This window comes from Propithecus coquereli, unplaced genomic scaffold (assembly GCF_000956105.1).
Source record: "Propithecus coquereli isolate 6110/MARCELLA unplaced genomic scaffold, Pcoq_1.0 Scaffold355, whole genome shotgun sequence".
In the NCBI taxonomy this organism is placed as follows: Eukaryota; Metazoa; Chordata; class Mammalia; order Primates; family Indriidae; genus Propithecus; species Propithecus coquereli.
In genome coordinates, this window is record NW_012149230.1 from 4,720,443 (window position 1) to 4,745,356 (window position 24,914).

The 24,914-nt window shown below is 48.2% G+C and overlaps 1 protein-coding gene across 5 annotated transcripts in view; it reads left to right on the forward strand.

The window, feature by feature from the left end:
- Positions 1-103: 103 nt before the first annotated feature.
- The window catches only part of MPRIP (myosin phosphatase Rho interacting protein), a 132,988-nt gene continuing 108,177 nt past the window's right edge, over positions 104-24,914 (forward strand). For all 5 annotated transcript variants that reach the window (XM_012651422.1, XM_012651424.1, XM_012651425.1 and 2 more), the window contains exon 1: positions 104-292. In XM_012651422.1, coding sequence (XP_012506876.1) covers positions 170-292 — 123 coding nt within the window. In that variant the 5' untranslated portion in view covers positions 104-169. The remainder of the gene's footprint in view (positions 293-24,914) is intronic.

Here is a 24,914-nt window from a genome sequence, read left to right on the forward strand (position 1 = left end):
CGCGGGGCGTCGCGCGTGCTTTGAGGCCCGGGCGGCGCAGGAGCCTCGGCGCGTGCAGCGAGCCGCCGCTGGGGGAGCGGGCCGGGCTTGCGGCGGGGCCGGCGGGGGATGCGGCGGCGACCGCGCTGAGCCCGAGCCCGCCCGGAGCGCCGCCGCCGCCGCGCCGACCATGTCGGCGGCCAAGGAGAACCCGTGCAGGAAATTCCAGGCCAACATCTTCAACAAGAGCAAGTGTCAGAACTGCTTCAAGCCCCGCGAGTCGCATCTGCTCAACGACGAGGACCTGACGCAGGTGAGCGGGCGGCGGGACCGCGGCGGGGCGGGGGCGCCGCCGGAGGCTACGGGGATACTGACGCGGAGCGGAGAAACGTGCGTGAGTCCTGGGGGAGGGACGGGGATTGGGGACGGGAAGTGTATTGATAGAGCCGGGACAAAGGGAAAATCCTCAAGTATGCCGAAAAATAACATCCTTTCCCGTTCCCATAGCCCTGCCGTGTGATTCATGCTTTTTGGGTGACTCAAAAATGCCTGGTTTCTCTTAGTAGGAACAAAGCGCTTGGGGATTGCTTGCTGCTTGGCAGGACCCCCCTCAGAGTCTGTCTTGGGATGAGATTTCGACTTGTCTATCCAGAGTGGCCCAGGCAGGGGGATTTTCTGTGTGGACTACGGGCTTCCGTCCGGTGGAGCCAGCCTGCTGTTTCTAAACCGTTGTCACTGTCAGAGACTGGAAGAGGTGGAGGGTCTCCAAGTGTGGGGAGGAGGGTCTTGCTCTTGAACTTAAGCTGGAAGGCTTTGGTTGAAGAGAGAGAGCTAGGGGCTGCTCTCCTGACCCTGCTTTCCGAGTTCTCTGCTCTCTGGTGGAGGAGTGAGACCTGTGGGCCTTCTCCCAGTCTTACCTGTCAAATGAGGGCTTTAGACTAGTAGCTCCCAAACCTGCATCGGAGTCCCAGTCATTAAAATCAGAGTCCCAGGGACCCACTCTGGAGTGATTTAGGAGATGGGGAATTTGTGCTGGTAAAAGGTCCCCAAGAGGGACAGTTCCCACTGGCTCTTGGGAACCCCTGCACTGTTTGCCCTCTGAGCTCCTAGTGTTCCAGGATTCCAAGCCTTGTTTGCACCTCCTTGGGATGTGCCTGTGTACCCTCCTTGGCTCCCCCCAACCCCCATCTCCATCCCCTTCAGAGCTTCTTTTAACCTGGATGAGGCCAGGGGAGCTGCCTTCACATTCCAGTCCAGTGTGACCTAGTTGTAGCCACTCCTTTCACAGAAGGACCCCTTAGATGGAAAACATTTCTTTGAAGTGAACCGACCTGGTTGTTTTTAATGCCACTTAAGTGCACACAGGGTTTGATTTGTTTACATGGCAGACCAGAGTGGGGTGGTAGGGCAGGGGTTATGGCCTGGGACACAGTGCCTTTCTCTGAGGTCAGATTTCCAACCACCAGGAAGAGACTTCATCTAAAACCAAAAAGCTAGACCAAATACTCAAGGCCACAAAGTCATGGATTGTTAGGATACCAAGGGCCTTAGAGATAGATCAGCTTGGGAAGAACAGAACTCAGTTTCTTTGGAAGGTGTTCTGTAGTGCAGGGGGTAGAATTTAAGGGAGAAGAACTTGTTTCCCTCTTCCTGGCTGGATGCTTTTTTCTGGGAAACAATTTATGTGGTGAGGAGGAATCAGAAGACTTTGCTTCTAGTCTTGGCTGTCACTTTTAGCTGTGTGACCTTGAGCAAGTTCCTTTACCTCTGTATATTTTAATTTCCTTATCTGTGAGTTGAAACTAGTGATCCCTGGTTTACCTCCTTCACTTGGCTATTGTGAAAAGAAATAAATGATATTTTATTAAGCTTTTTTCTCTTACAATTTCACAAACAAAAACCAGAAAAGGGCCCACAGAAAAGGCAAAGGTTGTTCTGAGAGAGGTTTTTTTAGTTTCCCGGGTATTCTGTGCAACTGCCAAAATTGGTAAATTTACACCTCACAGGGGCTGTTCTCTGATCCTTCAGCTTAGATAAACTGGAATGGAATCTGCCTGTTTGAGTAGACTCTGTTAAGATTTTTTTTAAAAAAGATCTGTTGATTATTAATTACATTCAAGCAGGCAGGCAAACTTAAAATACTTACTCTTTCACTGTATTCGAAGTTGAATTGTGGGTTTTGAAAACAGGCCTGAGACCTCCAGGGCACAATTGGAATGGTAGTTTCTGAAATAATAAGTGGGGTTATTTGTGCTGCGAGAGATTAGCCTAGCCTTCTACCTCCTGGGATCTTTCAGGAAGAAACTGCTCTTGAAAAGAGAGGAGGGAGATTCAGGGCTGTTGCCAACAGCCTTCTCTGCTGCTCTCTGCATCCGGCCCTCCCGCAGGCTCTCTCATCCTTAGGGCTCCATTAGAAAACCTCAGCCAATTGGTTCCCCTTGGTCTCCCTCAAGCCCCTGCTTCCTGCTGCCCCTCCCTGCCCTGAGCTTATTTTAGACCATCAGAGCTGTGAGATACATCAGCAATCATTGAGACCACCCCCTCTTTTCATAGGTGAGGACACTGAGGGGTGGTGTAGGCGGTGAGCATGAGCAGCCTCAGCTTTTGCTCTTGGGGTGTCATCTTCTCAGGAGCAGTCATTTCTCTGAGCCTTCTGATTTGAGTTGTATTTCTGCAGCTGTGGGTTTTGTTTGTTTTTCCCCTACAGAAGTACAAAAACCTCTTCCAGGGACTGTTTTGTGGCATCAGAACTGGAAGGGGACTTGGAGATCGATTGGCTAATGTAACCACTTCCTTTTTACCGGTGAGAAGACTGAAACCCAGAGAAGGGAAGCGACTTGTCCAGTTCAGGGACAGAGCCAGGATTCATAAGCCACCCTTCTTTCCCCTACTCCTATTCAGGGTCTGCAATGGCCACTGCATGAGCATGTGATAAGGACAGTAATGTCAGGGGTGGTCATGTTGCAGAAGGTCCTTTGAGACTGCTGGCTTAGAGCAGAGGAGTTCTTGTTTCTTCCTCACCGTGGGAGCTCAGCGTGATCTGGGATAAGCAATAAGCGACCATCCCTTATTACTTGTCACTCCACCCTCCAGTGCCAGGCCCGTGTTCATGGAGTGCATTTATCCTTCAGTACTGTGCGTTTCTCTTAGACATATGGACTCAGATGTACAGTTAACACCTTCTTTAACCCGAACTGTGTGCATGTATTTGCTCTGCAGTGTATTTTTTTCTGCTTAACAATATGTCTTAGAGCTCTTTTCATGGTGTTACATGTAAGTATACCCAAATTGTTTTGCATATTGGACTGCTAGGGATGTACCATAATTTAACCTATTCCCTTATTGATGAACATGAAGGTTACTTAGGGATTTTGTTGTGAATGCTTCAGCAAACAGCTTTATAAATGCTTCTGAGTGTGTGCGTGCGTGCAGGATTGCAAGTATTTCTCTGAGGGCAGATACCTAAAAATAGAACGGTTGGGTTGACATTAAGCGCATTAAATTTTTTTTTTTACAGATATCACCACATTGCCTTCCAAAAAAAGACTGTGTCATAACATTTCCAGCACTGGATATTATCAAATGATTTAATTCTTTAATAATTTCCCTAATTACCAGTGAGGGTAAGCCTCTTTTTATAATACTTTTTTTAAAAAAATTATTTAATATGAAGGAGTGAGGGGTTGTGAGGAGGGGTGTTCAGTTGTCTTGTTTTTGTTGACACACAGTCTCATTCTGTCGCCCTGGGTAGAGTGCAGGGGCATCGTTGTAGTTCTCTGCAACCTCCAGCTCCTCTCAAACGATCTTTCTGCCTCAGCGTCCTGAGTAGCTGGGACTACAGGCACTCCCAGCATCGCCCAGCTGGGTTTTTAACTTCTTTTTGGTAGGGACGGGGGTCTCACTCTTGCTCAGGCTGGTCTCGAACTCTTGAGCTCAACCCATCTTCCCGCCTCGGCCTCCCAGAGTGCTAGGATTACAGATGTGAGCCACCTGTGCCTGCCTGGCCCTCTTTTTGTAATACTTGAGTAATTTTGTTTCTTTTGTGGATTGCCTGTTCATATTGTTTTGCCCATTTTTCTGTTGGAATAGTTTTTTCTCCCACTGATTTGTGGGATATACGTATTTCTGTATATGCTTTAGATCAGGTGTCCACAAACTTTTTTTGTAAAAGGCCAGATAGTAAATATTTTAGTCTTTGTGGGCCTTATGGTCTCTGTGATAATGGTGCAACTTTGGCACCTTAGCCCCAAAGCAGCTGTAGGCAATACATAGACTAATGGGTATGGCTGTGTTCCAATAAAACTTTATTTACAAAAGCAGGCAGCTGACGTGATTTGCTCTTGGAACCATAGTTTGCCAGCCCTGCTCTAGGTATTAATCTGATGTCTGTCATATATTGCAGATATTTTTTCCCCCACTTGCCTTTTAATTCTATGTATGGTGGTTTTTCTTTTTCATATGGTAGTTTTAAATACGAATGCAGTTAAATTTCTCTTTTCCTTTATAGTTTTATCCTCGAATTTAAGAAGGCGTTCTTTCCAAGATAGGTAAATCTGGTGGTGATGGAAGGAGTCATCAGACGCTAGGGACAGGATATTGTCTGTTAATTGGGAAGGGTGAGGTGGGGGTTGAGGAAACCAGGGTAGATGGAAGTACCTTTAACAGAGGTTGAGAATAATGGATTTGGAGTAGACTTGGAGGGTGGGCAGGGTCAAAAATAATACGGTAAGTTTGACCTGGTGGAAGTGGAGTCACCCACTCAGGCACTAGAAGGAGGTAGTTAGAGCTCAGGCAAGGGGTTGGTGGGGTCAGGTAGGCGTTCTGGAGGTGAGGTGTGGAGGTGGTTGCTGAAGTCTTGGGAGTAAGTGCAGGCTGTGGAGAGTGACAAGAAGAGCAGGCAGAGGGAGGCCCTGTGCAGTGGGCAGGCAGCAGGGGAGCTGGCGCGGAGGCCAGGAGGTGAATCAGAGAGGTTGGAGGCTAGTGGGAGAAACAGGTCTGGAGTGCAGGGTGCTTGGCCCCCACATCCTCTTCTAGCCTCTGTGGGTTTGCAGGGTTCCTGGTGAGTGTGGACCTGATAATGATGTCTCATTCTTCTGCTGAGTGTGTAGCATTAGGCGTTGCCTCTCTGTGGAAGGAGCCGCTGCATTCAGATTTTGTTCTCATCCTCTATCTATGCTTATTTTGTTGTGGGACATTGGTCATTTCCTTCTGGAAATGAGGTTGGTCTTGATCTCTCCCAGGGCTCTCAGTCCCGCTGGTCTGATTCTGCCCTGGCTGTGCCCATACCCCATTGCCAAGGCTGTGGGGGCCTCAGGATAGGAATCCCAGATTTGGGGGTGGGGGCTCTCAGTGAGGCATTTCTTCAGGTTTCCCTTTGTTCCTGTGACATTCTTGTACGTTCCAGGGTACAGAACTTCCTTATTTGCCTTAATGTTTATCTCAGAAGGAATGGGAAGATTTCATGCCCAACCTTTTTAGAAGATTTGTAAATCTTGGGTTGGGTTGTGTATTGTTTGGCAGGGGGTGTGTCAAAAATCTCAGACACACAAAATCCCATTAAAAATGGCCAAAAACCACATGAAAAGATGCTCAACATCATTAGTCATCAGGGAATCCAAATTAAAACCACAATGAGATATCACATCATACCCACTAGGATGGCTAGCATTTAAAAAAAAAAAAGGAATATAATAAGCATTGGCGAGGATGTGAAGAAATTGTAACCCTTGTGTGTTGCTGGTGGGAACGAAATGGTGTAGCTGCTGTGGGAAACAGTTTGGCGTTTCCTCAAAAAGTTAAGCATAGAACTACCATATGAGCCAGCAATTCCACTCCTAGGTATATGCCCAAAAGAATTGAAAACAGGTATGTTCAAACAAATACTTGGATGCGAGTGTTCATAATGCATTGTTCACAATAGCCAAAAGGTGACAACAATCGAAGTGTCTACCACATAATGAGTAGATAAACAAATGTGGTGTGTCTGTACAGTGGAATATCAGTTTATAAAGCAGTGAAGTGCTGAGACGTGTCGCAACAGGGATGCACCTAGAAAACATTATGCCAAGTGAAAGAATCACACAGAAAAGGTTACATGTCACGTATTGTATGTGACATTTGCATGAAATGTCCAGAGTAGGTAAATCTGTGGAAACACAAGGCAGAGTGGTTGTTGCCAGAGGCTGAGGGAAGGACAGGGGATGAGGACTGACTGCTAATGGGATTGGGGTTCTGTTTTGGAGGTGATGAAATACTTTGGAGCTAGATGGAGGTGCTGGTTGCACAGCATTATAAAATGCACTAAATAACACTGATTTGTTCACTTCAAAATAACATCATTTTATGTTCTGTGAATTTTACCTCAATAAAAAAGAAAAAATGTACAGATAGACACTTCTCCACTTATGATGGGTATACATCTGAATAAACCCATTGTAAGTCAGAAATACTGTGAGTTGAAAATGCATTTAATACCCCCACAAACCCATCGTTAAGTTGAAAAAACATAAGTCAGGGACCATCTGTAAAATACACGCACACACACCCACGCTACCCCTAGACCTGTTTTCTACTCCTTGTGTCACCTGGAGTGGATATCTGGTTGCTTTTAGAGTCTATACCAGGGATTGGCAAACACATTTCGAAGCGCTAGATAGTAAGAAAAATCTGAGCTTGCTAAATAAAAATAAAGAAAAGAAATAAAGGGCTAGGTAGTAAATATTTTAGATTTTGCAGGCCAACAGGCAACATTGAGTTTACATAGGCTATAACCATTTAAAAATGTGAAAGCCATTCTTGGTTTTTGGGTTTTAAAAAGGCAGATTTGGTATATGGGGAGAATGTGCCAACCCCTGGGTTAGACCAGCCCTGTCATATAGTCCTATAGAAGTATATAGAACTGTAATGGACACCACATACATAATTTTACATTATCTTTTTTTTTTTTTTTTTTGTAGATACAGAGTCTTGCTCTGTTGCCCAGGCTGGAGTGTAGTAGTATGATCTCAGCTCACTGCAGCCTAGAAATCCTGGGCTCAAGCAGTTCTCTTACCTCAGCTTCCAGAGTGGCTGGGACTATAGATGCATGCCACTATGCACAGCTAATTAAAAAGAAAAAAATTTTTTTTAAGACATAGCGTCTCACTATGTTTCCCAGGTTGGTCTTGAACTCCTGGCCTCAAGCGATTCTCCCCCTTTGGCCTCCCAAAGTGCTGGTTTTCCAGGCATGAGCCACCATGCCCAGCCCTAATTTAAAATTTTCCAGTGGCCACATTAAAAAGTAAAAGGAAACAGGTGAAATTAATTTTAATTATATTATGTTTAAGCTGACGTCCCAAATACTATCATTTCACCATGTAAAGAAGTTCCGTTCTTAGGGCACATTTGGCTCAGACCAGCCTTTCCTAGTTTTGCAGTGCTCTGTAGCCCACTGGACCATTGCCTACAGTCCTGGGGCAGCCCTGGGAAGTGCTGGTTGGCCCTCTCTAACTTGTTGCTCCTATTTGTGTCCTTACTCCTCCTTGGCCTTGGTGTCTTTTTGCCAACTTCTGGAGAGTCTTTCTCTGAATATCACATCTTTGGCAACTCTTTTTGGTGTGCTTGGAAGAAACCTTTTTCAGGGCTCTGATCCCTGCCGTCTGTCCAGGGGCAGAGTTTGGGGGCAGAAGGGAGGAGGGTGCTGGCAGGGGCCACAGGCCTGTCCGGTTGGGAGCTGGTAAGAGCCTGGGGCAGGCGCATTGTGGACGCGGGACTGGGTTCTTACGAAGCATCCTAGCCTTTTTCCTTGGGTTCTATCCTGTTACTCGACCTTTACCTCTGAGTTCTATTTCCCTTGCCACTCAGAAGGACTGCAGTCCAAGGCCTCTGCTCTCTTCACGCTCTCCATGCCTTGGTCTCCTACCTGAAAAGCGGGTGCCTGCCTTCTGTTCACAGGAGGGAGTGGTGTGCCAACGGAAAGGGTGGCGTTCCTGGGCCCCGTATGGTGGTTGATACTCCAGGAAGCAGGCTGGTGGCCTCTGCTGGGGGCAGTCGCCTTTGTTTGGGTTGTCTTGTGGTTACTAGGACCCTGATGCTGTTTAGCTGAAATAAAGAAATTTGACTTGGAATGTTTATCTTTAAAGCGTTTCCAAGCTGCCATTTAGTCTTGAAAGAGAAGAGCGAGCACTGCACCCAGGCAGAGGGAAGCAACATCCTACTGCCTGACGTGGAGGAGCACTGGACTCTGCTTTGGGCGCATTTGACCTAAGAAAATAGGCTCTTCTTTTGTCCTGGGACACTTGTTCCCAAAGCCACCCTTTCCCCTGTGAATGACACAGTTGGACCAGGCCGATGGTTTTCAAGCTTTCATTAAATCTGAAGCCTTTTGCTCGAGGAGTCTCCTACAGAAATGCGATGCGTGACATAGGAGAAGCAGCCGGCTCTGGGTGATACAGGTTGAAGCCTGGAGCTTGGCCTCCCACGGAGGGTGGGGGGACTCTGGTCCTCTCAGGGACCACGTGGGGCAGGTTTGAAAACTCTGCCCCAGATTTTGGGCTTCTTCCAGTTTAGCAGCCCAGGCAGTCTCACAGCTGCCCTTGGGTGGAGTCCCAGATGCCCCACCCTACCGGTCCCATGGCATTATCACTTCCTTTGGAGGCATTGATTTGCTGGCATTTTGTCTCTGGAGACTGGAACTGGAATCTTCCAAATCACTCACTGGTTTTCTCAGTCAGGGTCATCCTAGTTCACAAGAAACCACAGCCTGGTTTTTGCCTGGAGCCTGTAACCCTTTGAGCTCCTTCTTCCCCTTGGGCTCAGCTTGGCCGTTGCATGCTGCACTGGACGGTGGCCTGCCCCGGCACTGGGGTTGGCTTGCATTGGAGTCTGAGTGGCTGGGTCTGCAGAATCCTCTAGAGCCTCCCCATGCTAAATCAAGGGTCATATCCTATAATCTCACACGGGCCTCGGCAGTCTAAGGAGGCCAGCAGGACCGGTGGTGGCAAGGTCCCGCTCAGAGGAGGAGACACTGAATTTCAGAGGAGCCTGCCCAGGGTCACTGAACTGCTTAGTGATGGGGCTGTGATACAGAGCTTGGCTCCATGAGGCTTTCACCAAGGCTCCAAACGTGTCCTCCTTCTCCTTGGGAAGGCCACTGGCGAGCTCGTTACTGTTCATGCGTGTCTCTGGGCAGATCAGTGGTAGGGAGGCTGGTGTGCTGCAGAATAAATCACAGCTGTTCAGTGGACTTATGCTCCCTGTCCCTGGGAGGAGGGGCTTGCAGGGGCTGTGTGCCTCCTATACACCAGGTGAGGAGTTGTCTCCAATTAGCAGATGGGGAAGCTGAGACCCAGAGAGGTTCAGCAACCTGCCTTGTTCACAGGAAGGCCAATGTGAGTATTTCCAAAGTCCTGTTTGGCCTCCCTGTCTCTGATAAGTGTTAACTTTTGCTATCAGGAACAGGGCCTTGCCCTAACTGGATCCCTTAGTTCTGGAGTGTTGGTGGGGCGTGTGTGTGTGTTGGGGTGTGTGTGTATGGGTGGTGCAGGGTGTTGGGCGGGTCATCACCCAGGTCTCACTTCTCCTCAGCCTTGGAGTGCTCCTTGTCCTGCAGTTGGGCTGAGGCAGCAGCCATGCCTTTGGCACCACTCTGAAAAGGAAGCACTATCTTTTCCCCTGAAAAAGGAATTCAGAATCAGGAAATAGCTGTGTCCTTGATCTCTGTAGGTTCTAGCACTGGTTTCAACAGACTGACAAGGATCCATGGTGCACTTTCCACATGGGTTTCTTAGCTCCGTGTGGTCCTGCCCATTGCTACAGGGGCCAAGGGAAGGGGGTGCAGCTGCTGAGATCCCCAGCTGGGTCAGAGAATGGGGCCACGTCTCCTGCGTCCCCTATGCCACACCCAGGCCTCACTATCAGTACTGGCTGAGCCACTTGGGGCTCAGGAGCCTGAGGCCCAGGGGGGGTCAGAGCACTCCTGCTTGGGGACGCACTCTGACCTAGAAATCTGACACAGTCCCACTTTTCATTTAACTGTGCCCAGGCAAGGGAATTGGAATGGTGGAGAGTGCAGACCCGGGTTCACATCCTGGCTCTGTTTTCCATGCTGATGGAACAAGTGACTTAGAGTTTAAGTTTCTGTGCCCCTCATTTGAAAACGGGGGTTATAATAACACTCATGTCTTTGGGTGCTGATGAGGAAGATGGAAGCTTGCCAAGTCCTCAGCAACTGCAGGATATGTGGCAAGGGCTGAGTTTGTATATGTTGGGGTACATAGTGGGCACTCAGTAAATGGGGTTCATTTTGTAAGTAGTAAACCGTGCAAAATGGAACCTGCATGTGGGAAACAGGCCCTGCCCTTGGGACGCTCTCAGCACGCTGGCCCATCTGCTCTTGGGTGTCTGCCATGGGCCAGGTGGGGCAGGTATAGTGCAGGGAGCGCCACGTGCCCCGTCCCTCCTGGAGCTCAACAGAGATTGGGGTGTTTGAGCTGGAGGGACCTTGGAGATCTTGGGCTCCAGAGGAAGTTACTGATGGGAAAACAGGCCCAGAGAGGGGACCTTCCACGGTGGCTCTGTGGGAAAGCTGGCCCTCAGACCTCTATTTGTCTGTCTCCACCCACGAAACACACGCCCAGGAAGCCCAGGCTGTCTTCCTTCCCCCTGAGCTGCTCTGCGCTGTCCCAGCAGCTTCCTCTGGAGCATTAGAAAGGCCATCGTCAGTTTGCTTGTGTACAATTTTCAGAACATATAAGTATAGTAAATCCTCACTTAATGTTTGTCGATAGGTTCTTAACTGGGACTTTAAGTGAAACTATGTGTAACAAAACTATTTTTACCATAGGCTAATTGACATAAACAAGTGTTAAGTTCCCATGGCATACTTCTGCTCACAAAATCATCACCACATTCCCAAATATTGACCCCAAACAGTTCTAATATTTGAAACGTTGAACCACATGTGAGCTACATTAAAGATTAATAAAAACAAGGACGTCTTGCTGGCGCGGTGGCTCACACCTGTAATCCTAGCACCGTGGGAGGCCGAGGCGGGCAGATCGTTTGAGCTCAGGAGTTTGAGACCAGCCTGAGCAAGAGCGAGACCCCGTCTCTACCAAAAATAGAAAGAAATTAGCTGGACGACTAAAATATATAGAAAAAAAAATTAGCCGGCATGGTGGCGCATGCCTGTAGTCCCAGCTACTCGGGAGGCTGAGGCAGGAGGATCACTTAAGCCCAGGAGTTTGAGGTTGCTGTGAGCTAGGCTGATGCCACAGCACCTGGGCAACAGAGCGAGACTCTGGCTCAAAAAAAAAAAAAGACGTCAATTACTCAAGTTTTGGTGAATCAATGAGTGATGGTGGTTGTCACAGTGGTGGATTAAATCAGGGAATTAATGTTTGCAGAGAATATTGTAAGGAGCACCTCCCCCACCACCCAGCTCAAACTCAAACAAGAGCAAATGTGACAGGCTTGCTGAGCATTTTCGGATCACATTGTTTATCGCTGTGTATTTGTATGATTATCATGGACTTGATGAATTCTTATCTGACAATAATTTGTATTCATTCATTCATTTCCCAACCTGCTTATTCCAGTTAAGTGTCTAGGGTGGCTGGAGCCTATCCTGGTAGCTCAGGGTGCACAGGGGCAACCAGCCCTGGACAGGACACCACCCCGTCGTAGGGCGTGCTCACACACACCGCGTGCAGGCGGGGACCTTGCAGGCACACCGGTTGACGGAGTGTGCATGTCTTTGGGATGTGGGAGGAAAGCAGGATACCTAGAGAAAACCCACACAAACGTGGGGAGAACGTGAAAACTCCACACAGACAGTGGCAGTGACTTTTTCTCATCAACATTATAAGGAAACGACATTTGAGGACCTGCTGTATAAGGATTGAACCGGTTTTAAGAATTTTTAGAGGGTAGGAAGTGAAGGGGCCTGGTACCATCAATCAGCTTAGGATCTAACTTTGGAGTCTGCCTCCAACCACCCTCTGCCCCCCTTCTCTGTCAAGCCCAGAGAATTAGACAATACAGGTCCGATGAAGGGCAGAGGCAGCGTCAGATTTCAGCAGTCACTTTGCAGAGAAGCCATTACACACGCTGGCAAGGTGGGAGAGGATTGAGAGAAGCTGTGCCTCCCCACTTCCAACTGCACCCCCATCCCTTGGAGCAGCTGTGCAGCCACCTCGCAGTTGTCTGGGAAGCAGAATCCTCATGGCCGGGGCCTGGGTGCAGTGGCCTGGGGAGGGTAGGGAGCAGCCCAGAGCTGCGGAGCTGGGTCTAGTCCCACGTCTCTGGGTGGGTGGGAGATCTGGCCAGGGTGTGTTGTGGCCCTCTGGTCACCAGCATTGAGTTGTCTCCCTCAGCTGGCAGGCAGGTCCTTCCAGCCTCTCTGCCCACCCCTGATGCCCCAGCCTTTGTAAGTCATTGCCTCTCACAGGGAACGGAGTCTCCACCTAGGCCCTTCGCTGGGGTCTAAACAAGCAGTAGGCCCTTCTTTTGAGCCGGAGAAGGAGCTCTTCTAACAGGCAGATGTCACCTTGGTGGCCAGCTCACTGCCTCTTGGCTCCACCTCTCCCTTCCAGCCTAGAAACTGTGAGCTTAGGAGTCCTCTTCTTGGGGGGCCTGGCCAGCTGGTGCCGGCCTTCTATGGCACGGAAATCGCTGGAATGGTTGACCTGCTCTAGGATTATTTATTTCACTGGTGGTGGCATTCATAGCTAACAGAAATTGCTCTGTGCCAGGCCACTATTAACTCATTTATATTCACAGCAGCCTTATGAGATGGGGTGATAAGGAAAGGGTGAAGAGAGGTGGTGGAACTTGCCCAGGGCAGCACCGACAGTGGTATTCCCAGGAGGAAACCCTCCACCTGACTCCCAGGAGGAAACCCTCCACCTGACTCAAGGCCGCCTTCTCTGTCTCGCACAGGGACCGGGTGGGGCTTAACTGGGCCTTCTGGCTGTGTGCAGCTCCAAAGACCCCTCATGTCTGGGCGTAGGGGGCTGACCTCCTGGAAGGGGGTGTGTGCTGGGAAGGTGGGGCTGGAGGATGGATTCGCTGTGCTTGTTCAGATTTCCTGTCTCACGCTTGTTCCTTCCACCACTCTCCTGTCCTACCTGTTTCCTAATGGGAAGGACGGCTTTTTGAGGAACAGGGTGTGACTCTTCCCTACAAAGCTGTTGCCCCAGAGATTTGTCCCCACACATTCTCCAGCATTCCTCCCTTTGCCATGAATGGCATCACGTTCCAATAATCTGGTGGCCATGGGCTCATTGTCAAGACTAGACAGGGAAGAGCTTTTTTAAATTGTCACCTCCACCCCTTCCAGTGTCTGGGCAGGGGCTGGGCTTGCAGGGCCTGTGTGTGGGCTGAGGGGGTAGGAGAGGAGGGAGAGTTTAGAGGGGCAGCTGCAGTTGTCTGCCCTCCCAGTGTCAGGATGGAGTAAGCTGTTCGTGGGGTTTGTTTTTTAGTTTTTTTCGAGGTAAAATTTGCATAACATAAAATTAGCCATTTTAAAGTGTACAAAGTTGTGCAACCCCTGCCACTCTTCAGTTGAAAACATTTCCATTGCCCTCAAAGAACCCCTGTCACTGTTAAGCAGTTGCTCTGTACCCACCATCCTCAGCAGCTCTCACTCTGCTCTCTGTGGATGTACTTCTTCTGGAAATTTCATCAAATGAATCTCACAATATGTGACCTTCTGTCTAGCTTCTTTCACTGAGCATAATGTTTCTGAGGTTCCACATTGTAGCATGTATCAGGATTTCATTCCTTTTGTGGCCGGATAGTGTTCCACTGTGTGGATGGGCCCCCTTTTGTTTATCCTTTCCTCAGGTGGTGGATGTCTGGGTTGTTTCCCCCTTTTGGCTGTTGTAAATAGTGCTGCTCTGAACATTCGTGTTTGAGTATTGTGTGAACACCTGCTTTCAGTGCTTTCGGGTAGAGGCCCAGGAGAGAATCACTGGTCCTGCAGCTGTCCTATCGGTGAGCAGTGTGTGGAGGCTGGTGTCGGTACTGTGGACTGCTGGGTTCAGACAGGGGGATGGACCCTGTGTATTGCTGTCCAGTCCACTGCTCCTCATTGGAGGAGTCCAATGTGGAAAACGGGTTGCCTGCACCTTGTGCAGCTAGCTAGGAGTCCGGTGCAGGGGAGCCCTGGCCACTCGGAGTTTTATGCCTTCTTTCTTCCATTTTTGTCTAACCTGAAAATCAGCTGAGCAGCCCAGAAGGAGATAAGTTAAGCCTTAAATATTATGGGGAGAAGGGCTGAGGGCCACAGGAGTTGAAGGCGAGACAGCTGAGGGAGACTTGGGTGCTCCACGATGTGCCGTACCCAGGAGCTGCTGGCAGGAGGGCTCACGGGCCCCAGATGATCTTGCGGTCAGCTAGAGGGAAAAGACCTTCTCTGCCTGTTTGTTGGTGTATTACCAGTTTTAAAACTTTATTTCTTTGGCATCAGAACACCCGGCCTCTTGAGATGAAACATGGAGCTGTCATATATTATGCATGAAAGTTCTCTTGTAGAAGGCCAGGAGGAGGAGGAGGAAGAAGGCCTGCCCGTCCCACACCCACAGTGGCCCCTGAAGCACACCCTCTGGGGGTCTTCACAGTTTGAAGACCACTGATTTACTCTGATCTTTGCATTAATATTTTTTAGTAGAATGAAATATTGGATATACACAAAAGAATATAAGTAACATATAGATACAATATGGATCTAGTGTAAGTCTAAATAATAAAATGAATGTTCATGAACCTGCTGCCTAAAGAGAACATTGATGTCCTGCCAGAGTGTCCTCCAGGCCCCTCCCTGAGGGTATCTCTTACACTAGAGGCGACTGAGGACAGTTAGTAGAGTCGGGAGCTGAGGCCCCGGCGGGCGAGCCTGTGCATTGCCCTTTGGGAGGGCGCCCAGTTAGCTGTTCCAAGGAACTTTTAAGGAAAGCACATTCTGATGGGGACCCCTGCTTTCCTGTCCCCCCTCCAGAGGCTTGGGGCAGTTCTCCTGTGTCACGGTCGAGGTGCTTGTGTTTGTGTTATCTCTTTGCAAGGACCCAGGGAGGGGGGTGGGCACAGCTGTGCTGCTGAGTTGTGGGACCAGAGATCATGGCATAGTTAGTAGGATTCCCTTTCATTCTAGTTTGAGTGATAAATTACATGGGCACCCTACTGATGAGGCTCTGAAGTAGACAGCTTGTTGGCCCAGCTTTCCCTGGGGAGGGGCGGAGGTGGTAGTCTGCGTTCAGGCTTGATGTCTTTGCGTAGGTAGGGAAGACTCCTTCCAGAGAAGAGCCCATTCTCCATCAGCTTCCCCAACTTCTGAATAACTGGCCAAGCTGGGTGGATGGCTCATCCTGTAGTGTGGGGTGGCTGTGGGGTACCTCCTTGCATGAGCACCTCTCAATTGATGAGCTTTGGGCTCCACAGGGCCCTGAATTCCACAGCTTAGCTCCGATGACAGTGTGGAGTAGTGCCGATGTGCTCGAGAAAGGAAACTGTGGGCATTTTTGCCAGACCTGCCCGCATGTGCGTGTGTCCTCTTCCCCACATGCCGGTGCTTTCCTGCCAGTGGATGAGTAGCAGCCATTTTCACTCAGAGGCTGGGCTTTCTCCCTGGCACGTGGCCTGCGTCCTGATGATGTTGAGTCACTTGCAGAGGTTGCAGCATGATTTTCAGTACCTTCCTAGCAGCTGATTGCTCCCTGCTGCCTTTCAGAGGTAGCTAATGCCCTGGAAGCTCTTGCTGGCAGATGGTGATTGCACTGAGGGATATAGTTTGAGTCCAGAACTGTGTGGCTGCAAAGCAACAGGATGGTGTTCTCCAGGCTCAAGGCCCTGTGGATGACTCTTAGAAGTTCTAGCAATGTTGGTCAACACAGCATTGTGGGGATAAGCCTGTGGCCTCTCAAGGGGACTGCAGTGATGGCCAATGCTTGTTGGCCCTGGCATGCTTGTTGTAAAAGAGAAGTCCTGTCCTAGGCACAGCCAGAGGTGTGTGCCAACCCACTGTGTGTGAGGCAAGTGGGCACACGGCTCTGCTGAGAAGCTCCCTCCCACAGACCACCTGGTCCCCTCATGGTGTGTTGGGGCAGCCACAGGACACAGTGAGGTCTTGGCGGGGGTAAGGCCTGAGACTGGACTTTGACGTGCTCGCCCTTCATTGTCTTTTACTGACTTACATCTCAGTGTCCCAGAAAAGACCGCAGCCTCGAAGTCTCCTGTGATTTACAAGCTTATAAAGATGGCCACATGGCTGCTACGCAGGCATTGTTTCTCTTTTCGGGATTGAAATACAGAAAGTATTAAACAACCTGTTTGCTAGAAGTATGGAAGTGTTTCCACAGAAACTCTTGGGAGACAAAAAGGGCAAAGCACCAGCCTCAAAACCACAGAAGATATCTTAGCTACAGTGTGCACACATCCTGCCCACAGACCTTTCAGCGACTCCTCTAGCAAGGGGCATGTGCTCCAGCCGGTGCGTTAGTGCAGCCCCCAACCCACCTTGGCCCAGGAACCCCCCAGAGCTGGGATACTGGCCCCAAAGGAAGGGCCCCTCTCAGGACCGTGTGGGACTTTCCCTCCTTTTCCTCTTGAAGAACTTTCACGGGGATGGTCACTCTGTGTGGAATTCAGGCGTGGAGCCTGGTGTGAGGGAGCTCGTGTGGATTTGCGTGCCTTGCCCCCCTGCCTCAGAAGCAGGAGCCCTGGAGCCCCTTTGGACTGATCCACAGGCTGTTCTGGGACCCCCGTGGGCTGCTTCCACTGCAGGGCTCGCTGCCAGGAGCACTAGCTTGGTCCGAGCGGCAGCCATGTGCTGAGCTCTTTGTGAGTGCTGGGATGTGTGTTCCTGACCTTGAGGCCGTCTTGATTGTGCAGTGTGACCCAGGGTGTGTTTGTGTCTGATGTGTTTTTTTAAAAATGGTATGGAAGGGAATTGTGTATTTTTCTACTTCTATTGTTGTGAATGATGAAACTCTGTGGCCCTGGGCCAGGCAAGGAGTAAGTGGTGGAACCAGGGCTTGAATTGGGCTTCCCCCTTCCAGGCTAGGATCTTGATGCTGAACATCCAGAGCTGGTAGGCCATGTTGGTAGAGAGTGGAGTAGAGGGGTTCCCTAGCTCCACCTACACTTATCTTGCCAGGAACAACTAAGACCTCCCACTTTGGAAGCCACTCAGCCAGGATTATATCTGAAGTCACCTGTGCTTGTCAGTCAGGCACATGCCTTCCCCCGCTTTAAATGATATCTGGTAAGTGCTATATAGTAGCATTTACTTTACAAAAATGGTAAAAACAAAGCAACCCCCAAAACTTGCTCATGATCTCAACAGTTCATCAACTCCTAATCTTCATCCATCTTTACGTATATTATAAACAGATGTCTTTTCACGTTTTACCCGTGTCTGGTCTCTGTCACTAGACTGCCAGCCCTCAAGGGAGCGACAGTATGTGCCTCATCTTTTTGTCTCCGGGGCCTTGAGTGGTGCCAGCTTCAGAGCTGCTGCTGGGGAAATTCTGAACACCTCCAGAGGGTGCTGGCCACCCAGGAGACAGTGGGCGAAGCTTCCAGTGTCTGTGCAGGAGTGCTGTCGTGATTCCATGGTGTGAGTGTGCCCCGGGGGCTGGAATCTTCATACTTTTTGGTAGGGAATGGCTATGTAATATTTCAGGGTGAGCTCTTAGGTGTCCGTGCTGACATCGCCATTTCCCTGCTGGGCGTTGAGCTCTTCCCACAGCATGAGCGGGAGTGTTTGCTTCTCTCTCTTATTTCTTCGGGCTCAATCTCTGGCCGTGGGCTTGCTGGGTCAGGAGCATGGAAACACTGTGGTTCTTGCTGAGCAGGGCCACGCTGTAGCTGTCTGAGAGTGCCAGCTGTCCCCCAGCATGGTGCACACTGTGGCATGCCTGAAGACTGGGATTCAGGGAAGGGAGAGTACAGTGGGAGTTCATCATGCCAGTGTCCCCTAGGTGCTGTGTGCTGGCCAACATCACCCTGGTGACCTGGGAGCTCTGTGTGTGGAAGTGAGAGGCAGAGGCGCAGCCCCAGCTGGCTAGGTCTTGGCTGGGAGGGCCTTGTCAGTGGTGCTTGAAGCTGCTAGGGAGCAGTGATGTCCCCAGGTGTGTGGTGGTGACTAAGAAGTGTACCCACACTCATTCACCTGTTTGTGTAGTCAGTGGGCGAGGCAGGATTCTTGTGCCCAGTGAGGGATGGATTGTCAGACAAAGGACACAGTGGGTTTGGGCTGAGCAGCGGGACCTGGACAGCAGAGCAGGGAGTTGCCAGTACCATGGGTAGGGAGGCTGGGATGGAGTTTTCTCTCCCCAGGGGGTGTCCGTAGTGTAGAGAGGCTTTGTGAGAAGGGGGAGGCAGGAGTGAGCTGGTCTAATGGTGCAGCAGCCACGGTGCACACTCAGTAAACAGTTGGCTTTGAGTCGGTTACTGTCCTTGAAGGGGGTATGGGACTTTGAGGACCGCATGTGGGATAGCGAATCACCGTATTCCAGGGAGTAGAAGACGTTTTCATGTGGGCGGTGAGGTTTGGAAGGTGAGGGCCATCAGGATGGTGGGACAGTATTGGGCTGGGCGAGGGAGACCCACAAGTCCGCATTGATGGTTTTGGGTGCCGCCCTCCTGAGTGCCGTACTGCACAATGTGTCTGCCCGCCTTTCTCCAGCCTACAGCGGACCGAGGGCAGGTGAGTCCAAGGGGACAGGAAACCTGGGTTAAACTACCTGTTAGGAATCCTGTCACCGACTGCTCTTTCCTGTTCTTGGAGCCAAAGATGGGCCACATGGTCCTGAGCCCAGCGTGTCATTTGGGCTGGTTATGATGGGGTGGCTGTGTCCCGAGGCCTGTGTGTGTCTGGGAAGTGTCACTGTGGCAGCGTGACGGTGCTGTGTGAAGCAGCCCAGGATGTTTGCTCCTGGCCCTGGCCTGCCCACCTGGCCTGAGTTGACAGAATTGGGCCCTTCCTGATGCAACGCAGATCTACGCGAGCATGGTGAGTGGAAGGGGGCAGAAGAAGCTCGCCATGGTCAAATAGGCAGGCCTGAGAGAGGGGGTGCGTCTGTGTGTGTGTGCATGTTGTGTGTGGCCTCCAGGGGAGGCTTCTGGAGAGGCCAGTGGAGCACATGCAGTGAGCTCAGAGCCGTGGCAGGTCGGCATCGCTGGGGAGGGCACTGGGGCCGGGCCGTCAGCCACACACCCCTGAGGACTGGCTGCAGAGGCCACCATGGCTAGAGCCTCTGGGCTCTGGGGCTGTGGCAGGTCCTCCTTCCAGTGTCATACACCTGTGTGTGGGGTGGTTGGAGGGGAGCTCTTCGGAAGTCACAGGTTTGGGTTTTGTGCATATGTTTTTTATTAAGCTTTTTATGTTGGGATAATTGCAGCTCCCCTGCAGTTGTAAGAAACCACACAGAGAGAGCCCGCGTACCCTTCACCCAGTGTCCCCGATGGTAGCCCTGCAGCACTGTGGTGGGCACCACAGCCAGGATGCTGACGTCCGTGCAGGAAGTGCCCAGCCTCTCCATCACCACGGCGTCCCGCACAGCTGCGCCTCCTGCCCTCCCGCCATCCCCTCCTGCACCATTTCTACAAATCTGACCTTTCAAGGTTACGTACATGGCATCATACAACGTGTAGCCTTTTGGCGGCAGCTTTTTTCACGCATGGTGTTCTCTGGAGATTCACCTAGGCTGCTGTGTGGGTCACTGGTGTGCCTTTTTGTTGCTGACCAGTATTTGTGGCTGCACCGTAGGTTAACCCTTCACCGCTGGAGGACATCTGGGTCGTTTCTAGTTTTTGGCTGTTATCAATAAAACTGCTGTAACCATTCATACATAGTTTTTGTGTGAATCTGTATTTTCATTTCTCTGGAGTAGATAACCAGGAGTGCAGGTCCTGGGTCATATGGTAGTTGCACGTTTAGTTATTTTAGCCATTCTGATAGTAGAATAATATCTCATGTGATTTTAATTTGTATTTCCCTAATGGCTAATGATGTTTAAACACTTTTTCATGAGCTTATTTGCCATCTGTTATCTTTTGTGAAATGTCTTTTATCTTTAGTTCATGTTCTAATTGGATTATTTGGTTTTGTGAGTTTTGAGAAGCCTTTGTATATTCTAGATACTAGTCCTTTGTCAGATTAAGTAGTTTGCAAATATTTTATCCTACTCTGTGGCTTGTCTTGTCACCCTAACAGGGCCTTTTAGAGAGCAAAAGTTCTTAAGTATTTTTTTTTTTTTTTAAAGGGGTGGTGTCTTGCTGTGTTACCCAGGCTGCAGATGAACTCCTGGGCTCAAGCGATCCTCCCACGTCAGATGCCTGAGTAGCTGGGACTGCAGGCATGCACCACCATGCCTGGCTTAAAAGTTTTTAATTTTAATGAAGTACCATTTATCAATTCAAGTTAGTGTTCCATTTTGCAGTGATTTTTGCATAAAAATTTTTTTGTTAGCTTAAGGGTTTTTTTTCTTTTTGCCTGTGGATGAACAATTGCTCTAGCACCATTTGTTGAAAGGCTTGTTTTTCCTCCATTGAATTCCTTTTGCACCTTTGCCAAAAATTGAGTGTGTTTATGTGGGTTTATTGCTAGGTTCTTTATTCTTTCCCCTTGATTTATGTGTCTAACCTCTCACTAATACTACACAGTCTTGATTGCAGTGGATATATAATAAGTCTTCTAATTGGGTAGATAGCTTATTCCCTCTTTATTCCTTTTTAATTAAAAAACTATTCGAGTTAGCCTTTCCATACGAATTTTAGAATAATCTTGTCTACATCTATTTACAAAAAATCTTGTTGGGATTTTGATATGTGTATGTCAAGTTGGGGAGAATTGATATCTTAGAATCTTCCAGTCCATGAACACAGTTTGTCTCTCCATTTATGTAGATCCTTTTTGATTTATTTGATCAGCATTGTGTAGCATTCAATATGTGAGTCCTGTACATGTTTTGCTAGATTTATACCTGTTTTATTTTTTCGGAACAATTATAAATGGCATTGTATTTTTAATTTTGGTGTCCATATGTTCATTGCTAGTATATAGAAATATAATTGGTTTTTGCGTGCTGATCTTACACCCTGTAACCTTGTTGAACTCAGTAGATCGTTTTTTTTTTTTTTTTTTTAGGTTCCTTGGGATTTTCTACATAGATAGCTATGTCACCTGTAAACATTTTATTTCTTCCTTTTTGATCCGTATTCCTTTTTATTTCCTTTTTCTGCCCTATTGCACTGGCTAGAAATTCTAGCGCTATAAGAGTTCTGAGATTGGACATCATTGCCTAGTTCCTGATCTTAGAGGGAAAGCATTCAGTCTTTCACCATTATAATGTTAGCTGGAGGTGTTTTGTATAATTTTGTCAAGCTGAAGAAGCTCTCCTCTTTTCCTACTTTTCTGAGAGGTTTTTAAAAATTATGAATGGGTGCTGGGTTTTGTCAAATGCTTTTTCTGTGTAAGTTGATATGGTCGTGTGGTTTTACTTCTTTAGCCTGTTAATATTATGGGTTATATTGTTGATTTTTGAATGTTAAGCCAGCATCCCTGGAATAAATCCCACTTGGTCATGGTGTGCAATTCTATTAATATATTGATGAATTCTATTTGCTAATATTTTATTGATTTTCCCATCTCTAGTAGTCCCCCCTCATTCATGAAGGATACATTCCAACATCCCCAATGGATTCCTGAAACCATGGATGGTACCAAACCCAGTTGCTGTTAATCAAGACATGTCTCTGTTCACGTCTTCCATCCACAAATTTAAATGCCTTTTCCATCCTAAGGACCTACCATGCACTGTGGCTATAACTTTCGCAGATGGAGGTGTGACAGCTATACTAGCACAAAATTTCTTTTTCCTTCTTCACAATTTCATGGATAGAACATTTGTTTTTATGGTAGATCTTATCATCTATGTATTTTTTTCTTTCCTTACTAAGTTGAGACCTTTCACCTTTTCACTTAAAGGAAGCACTTTATGGCTTCTTTTTGTCATGTCTGAGTTGCCAGCATCACTACTGTTGTACTTTGGGGCCAGTATTAAGTAAAATAAGGTGACTTGAATGAACACCAGCACTGATGCTGCAACGGTGGGTCTGATAACTCAGACAGCTGCTCAGTTCCTGGTGGGGAGCTGGGTGGGCCACATGGCTATGTGGACAAGGGGTGTTTCCCATCTCGAGTGGGACAGAGCAGGACAGCATGAGATTTCATCATACTCCTGAGAGTGGCATGCAACTTAAAACTTATGAATTGTTTATTTCTGGAATTTTCCACTTAATATTTTCAAGCCATGATTGACTGCAGGTAATTGAAACTGTGGAAAAAAAAAACTATGGGTAAGGGAGGACTACTGTATATTCTCTCCTTTAGTCTATAGTCCCCCCCTTTTTTGTATTATTTTTGTCTGGTTTTTGGTATCAGGGTAATACTAGCTTCATAAAACTAATTGGAAAGTGTTTCTTCTTGTTTTCTCAAAAATATTATGTAGAATCAGTGTTAATTCTTTAAATATTTGGTAGAATTCTCCAGTAAAACGGGGCCTAGAGATTTCTTTTTCATGAGTTTTAAAATTACCTATTCAATTTCCTTAATAGTTATAGGGTCATTCAGATTATTTGTGTTTTTTAGTGAACTGGGTCCATTTCATCTAAGTTGTGAAATCAGTGTTTGGGAGATTGTTCATAACGTTCCTTGTTAACCTTCTGAGATCTGTAGAATCTCTAATGATGGCCCTGGTTTAATTTCTGATGCTGTTAATTTGTACATTCTCTCTTTTTTCTTTGTCAGTTTTGCCAGAAATCTGTCAATTTTATTATCTTTTCAAAGATCCATCTTTTTGTTTTTTTGATTTGTTTTTCTGTTTTGATTTCATTGATTTCTACTTTTATATTTGTTATTTACTCCTCTTTTTCTTGTTTCAGGTATATTTTGAACTTCTTTTTCTAGGTTCTTGTGGTGGGAGCTTAGATTATTGATTTGAGACCTTTCCTCTTTTCTAATGTAAGCATTTTAGTGCTCTACAGTTCTCTCTCCATACTGTTTTAGTTGTGTCCCACAAATTTTGATACATTATATTTTATTTCCTTTTTAAATTTTTTTTAAAATTTTAAAAATTTCTCTTGAGTTTTCCTCTTTGGCCAATGGATTATTTAGAAGAATGTTGGTTATAACGTTTCTAAGTGTTTGGAGATTTTCCTATTCCCTTTCTCTTACTGATGTCAAGTTTGGTTTCATTGTGGTTGGAGAACACATTCTGTATGATTTCAGTTGTTTTAATCTATTGAGGTTTTGTTTTATGGTCCAAGATATAATATATCTTGGTATGTGTTCTGCGTGCACTCAAAAACAACATATTTTCTGCTGTTGGGAGTTTTTTGTCATGTTCATTGGTGTTTCCAAGTTGCCAGCTCCTCCTAGTACCTTGGTCTGGGATAATGAGACAAAAAGAAAGCTCAGATCCTGAGGTTCCTGGCCCATCTGCCTTCTTCTCTCCATCTTTAAGAGTCTTCTTGGCTGGGTGTGGTGGCTCACGCCTGTAGTCTTAGCACCCCAGGAGGCCGAGGCGGGTGGATCATTTGAGCTCAGGAGTTCGAGACCAGCCTGAGCGAGACCCAGTCTGTACTAAAAAATAGAAAGAAATTAGCTGGATGACTAAAAATATATATAGAAAAAATTAGCCGGGCATGGTGGCGCATGCTTGTAGTCCCAGCTACTCGGGAGGCTGAGGCAAGAGGATCGCTTGAGTCCACGAGTTTGAGGTTGTAGTGAGCTAGGCTGACGCCATGGCACTCTAGCCCAGGCAACAGAGTGAGACTCTGGCTTAAAAAATAAAAAAAAAAAAAGAGCCTTCTCATGTTTGTCTTTTTTGTTGATGTTCAGGATTTTAAGTTGTATTTAGCAGGAGACGTAGGGAAAATCACATCTGCCCCATCTTCCAGAAAGCAGAAGTTTCAGGTCACGGTTTCTGAAAGAGCTTCAGGTTGAAGAGTACGCCCAGACCACCAGCAGCCTCTCTCCAGAGACATCCAGAAGTGCAGCCTCTGGCTTATGTAGGTCGAGAGGAAGGCCTAGTGTAATTAGAAGGGAAATAGCTCAGGGGAGGCTCTCCCGCGGTAATTTTTTTTTTTTTTTTTTTTTTAGACAGAGTCTCACTCTTTTTGCCTGGGCTAGAGTGCCGTGGCATTAGCCTAGCTCACAGCAGCCTCACTCCTGGGCTCAAGCAATCCTACTGCCTCAGCCTCCCAAGTAGCTGGGACTACAGGCATGCGCCACCATGCCCGGCTAATTTTTTCTATATATTTTTAGTTGTCCAATTAATTTCTTTCTATTTTTGGTAGAGACGGGGTCTCGCTCTTGCCCAGGCTGGTCTCGAACTCCTGAGCTCAAACAATCCGCCCGCCTCGGCCTCTCAGAGTGCTAGGATTACAGGCGTGAGCCACCGCGCCCGGCCCCGTGGTAACTTTTATATGAGGTCTGGAGTTGTGTGCTTCCTCTGGGATGGCCCGCCTAGGAAAGGGTTCCTCTTGCTCAGGGCTGCTTGAAACAGGACTCAGGCCCCATTCTCTGGGTCCTTGTAGTCCAGCTCGGATTCCCAATGTTGACAACAGATACCTCCTTCTCCTGCCTCCTTCCAGAACTCCCAGCCACCCATCCAGAAGCATACCACTCAGAGCTTCCAAAGCGTGCTCCCCTGCCAGTCTCATTTGGGCTATGTGTTTTAGCGTCTGAGTTTTAGGTCATTATAAGGCTTTTGGGAAGATAATGCCTTAGGGCCTGTCAGGGTTACCACCCCAGGGAGCAGGTGAGGTGTGCTGGGAGCTTTTGCACTTACAGACATGTGGTCTGCTATGGTAGAGGATGGGGGTAGGGTGGGGTGGACATGGCATTTTTAGATAGTCCAAGACACAGTGGGAGAAGCAGCAGCTCTTCCTGG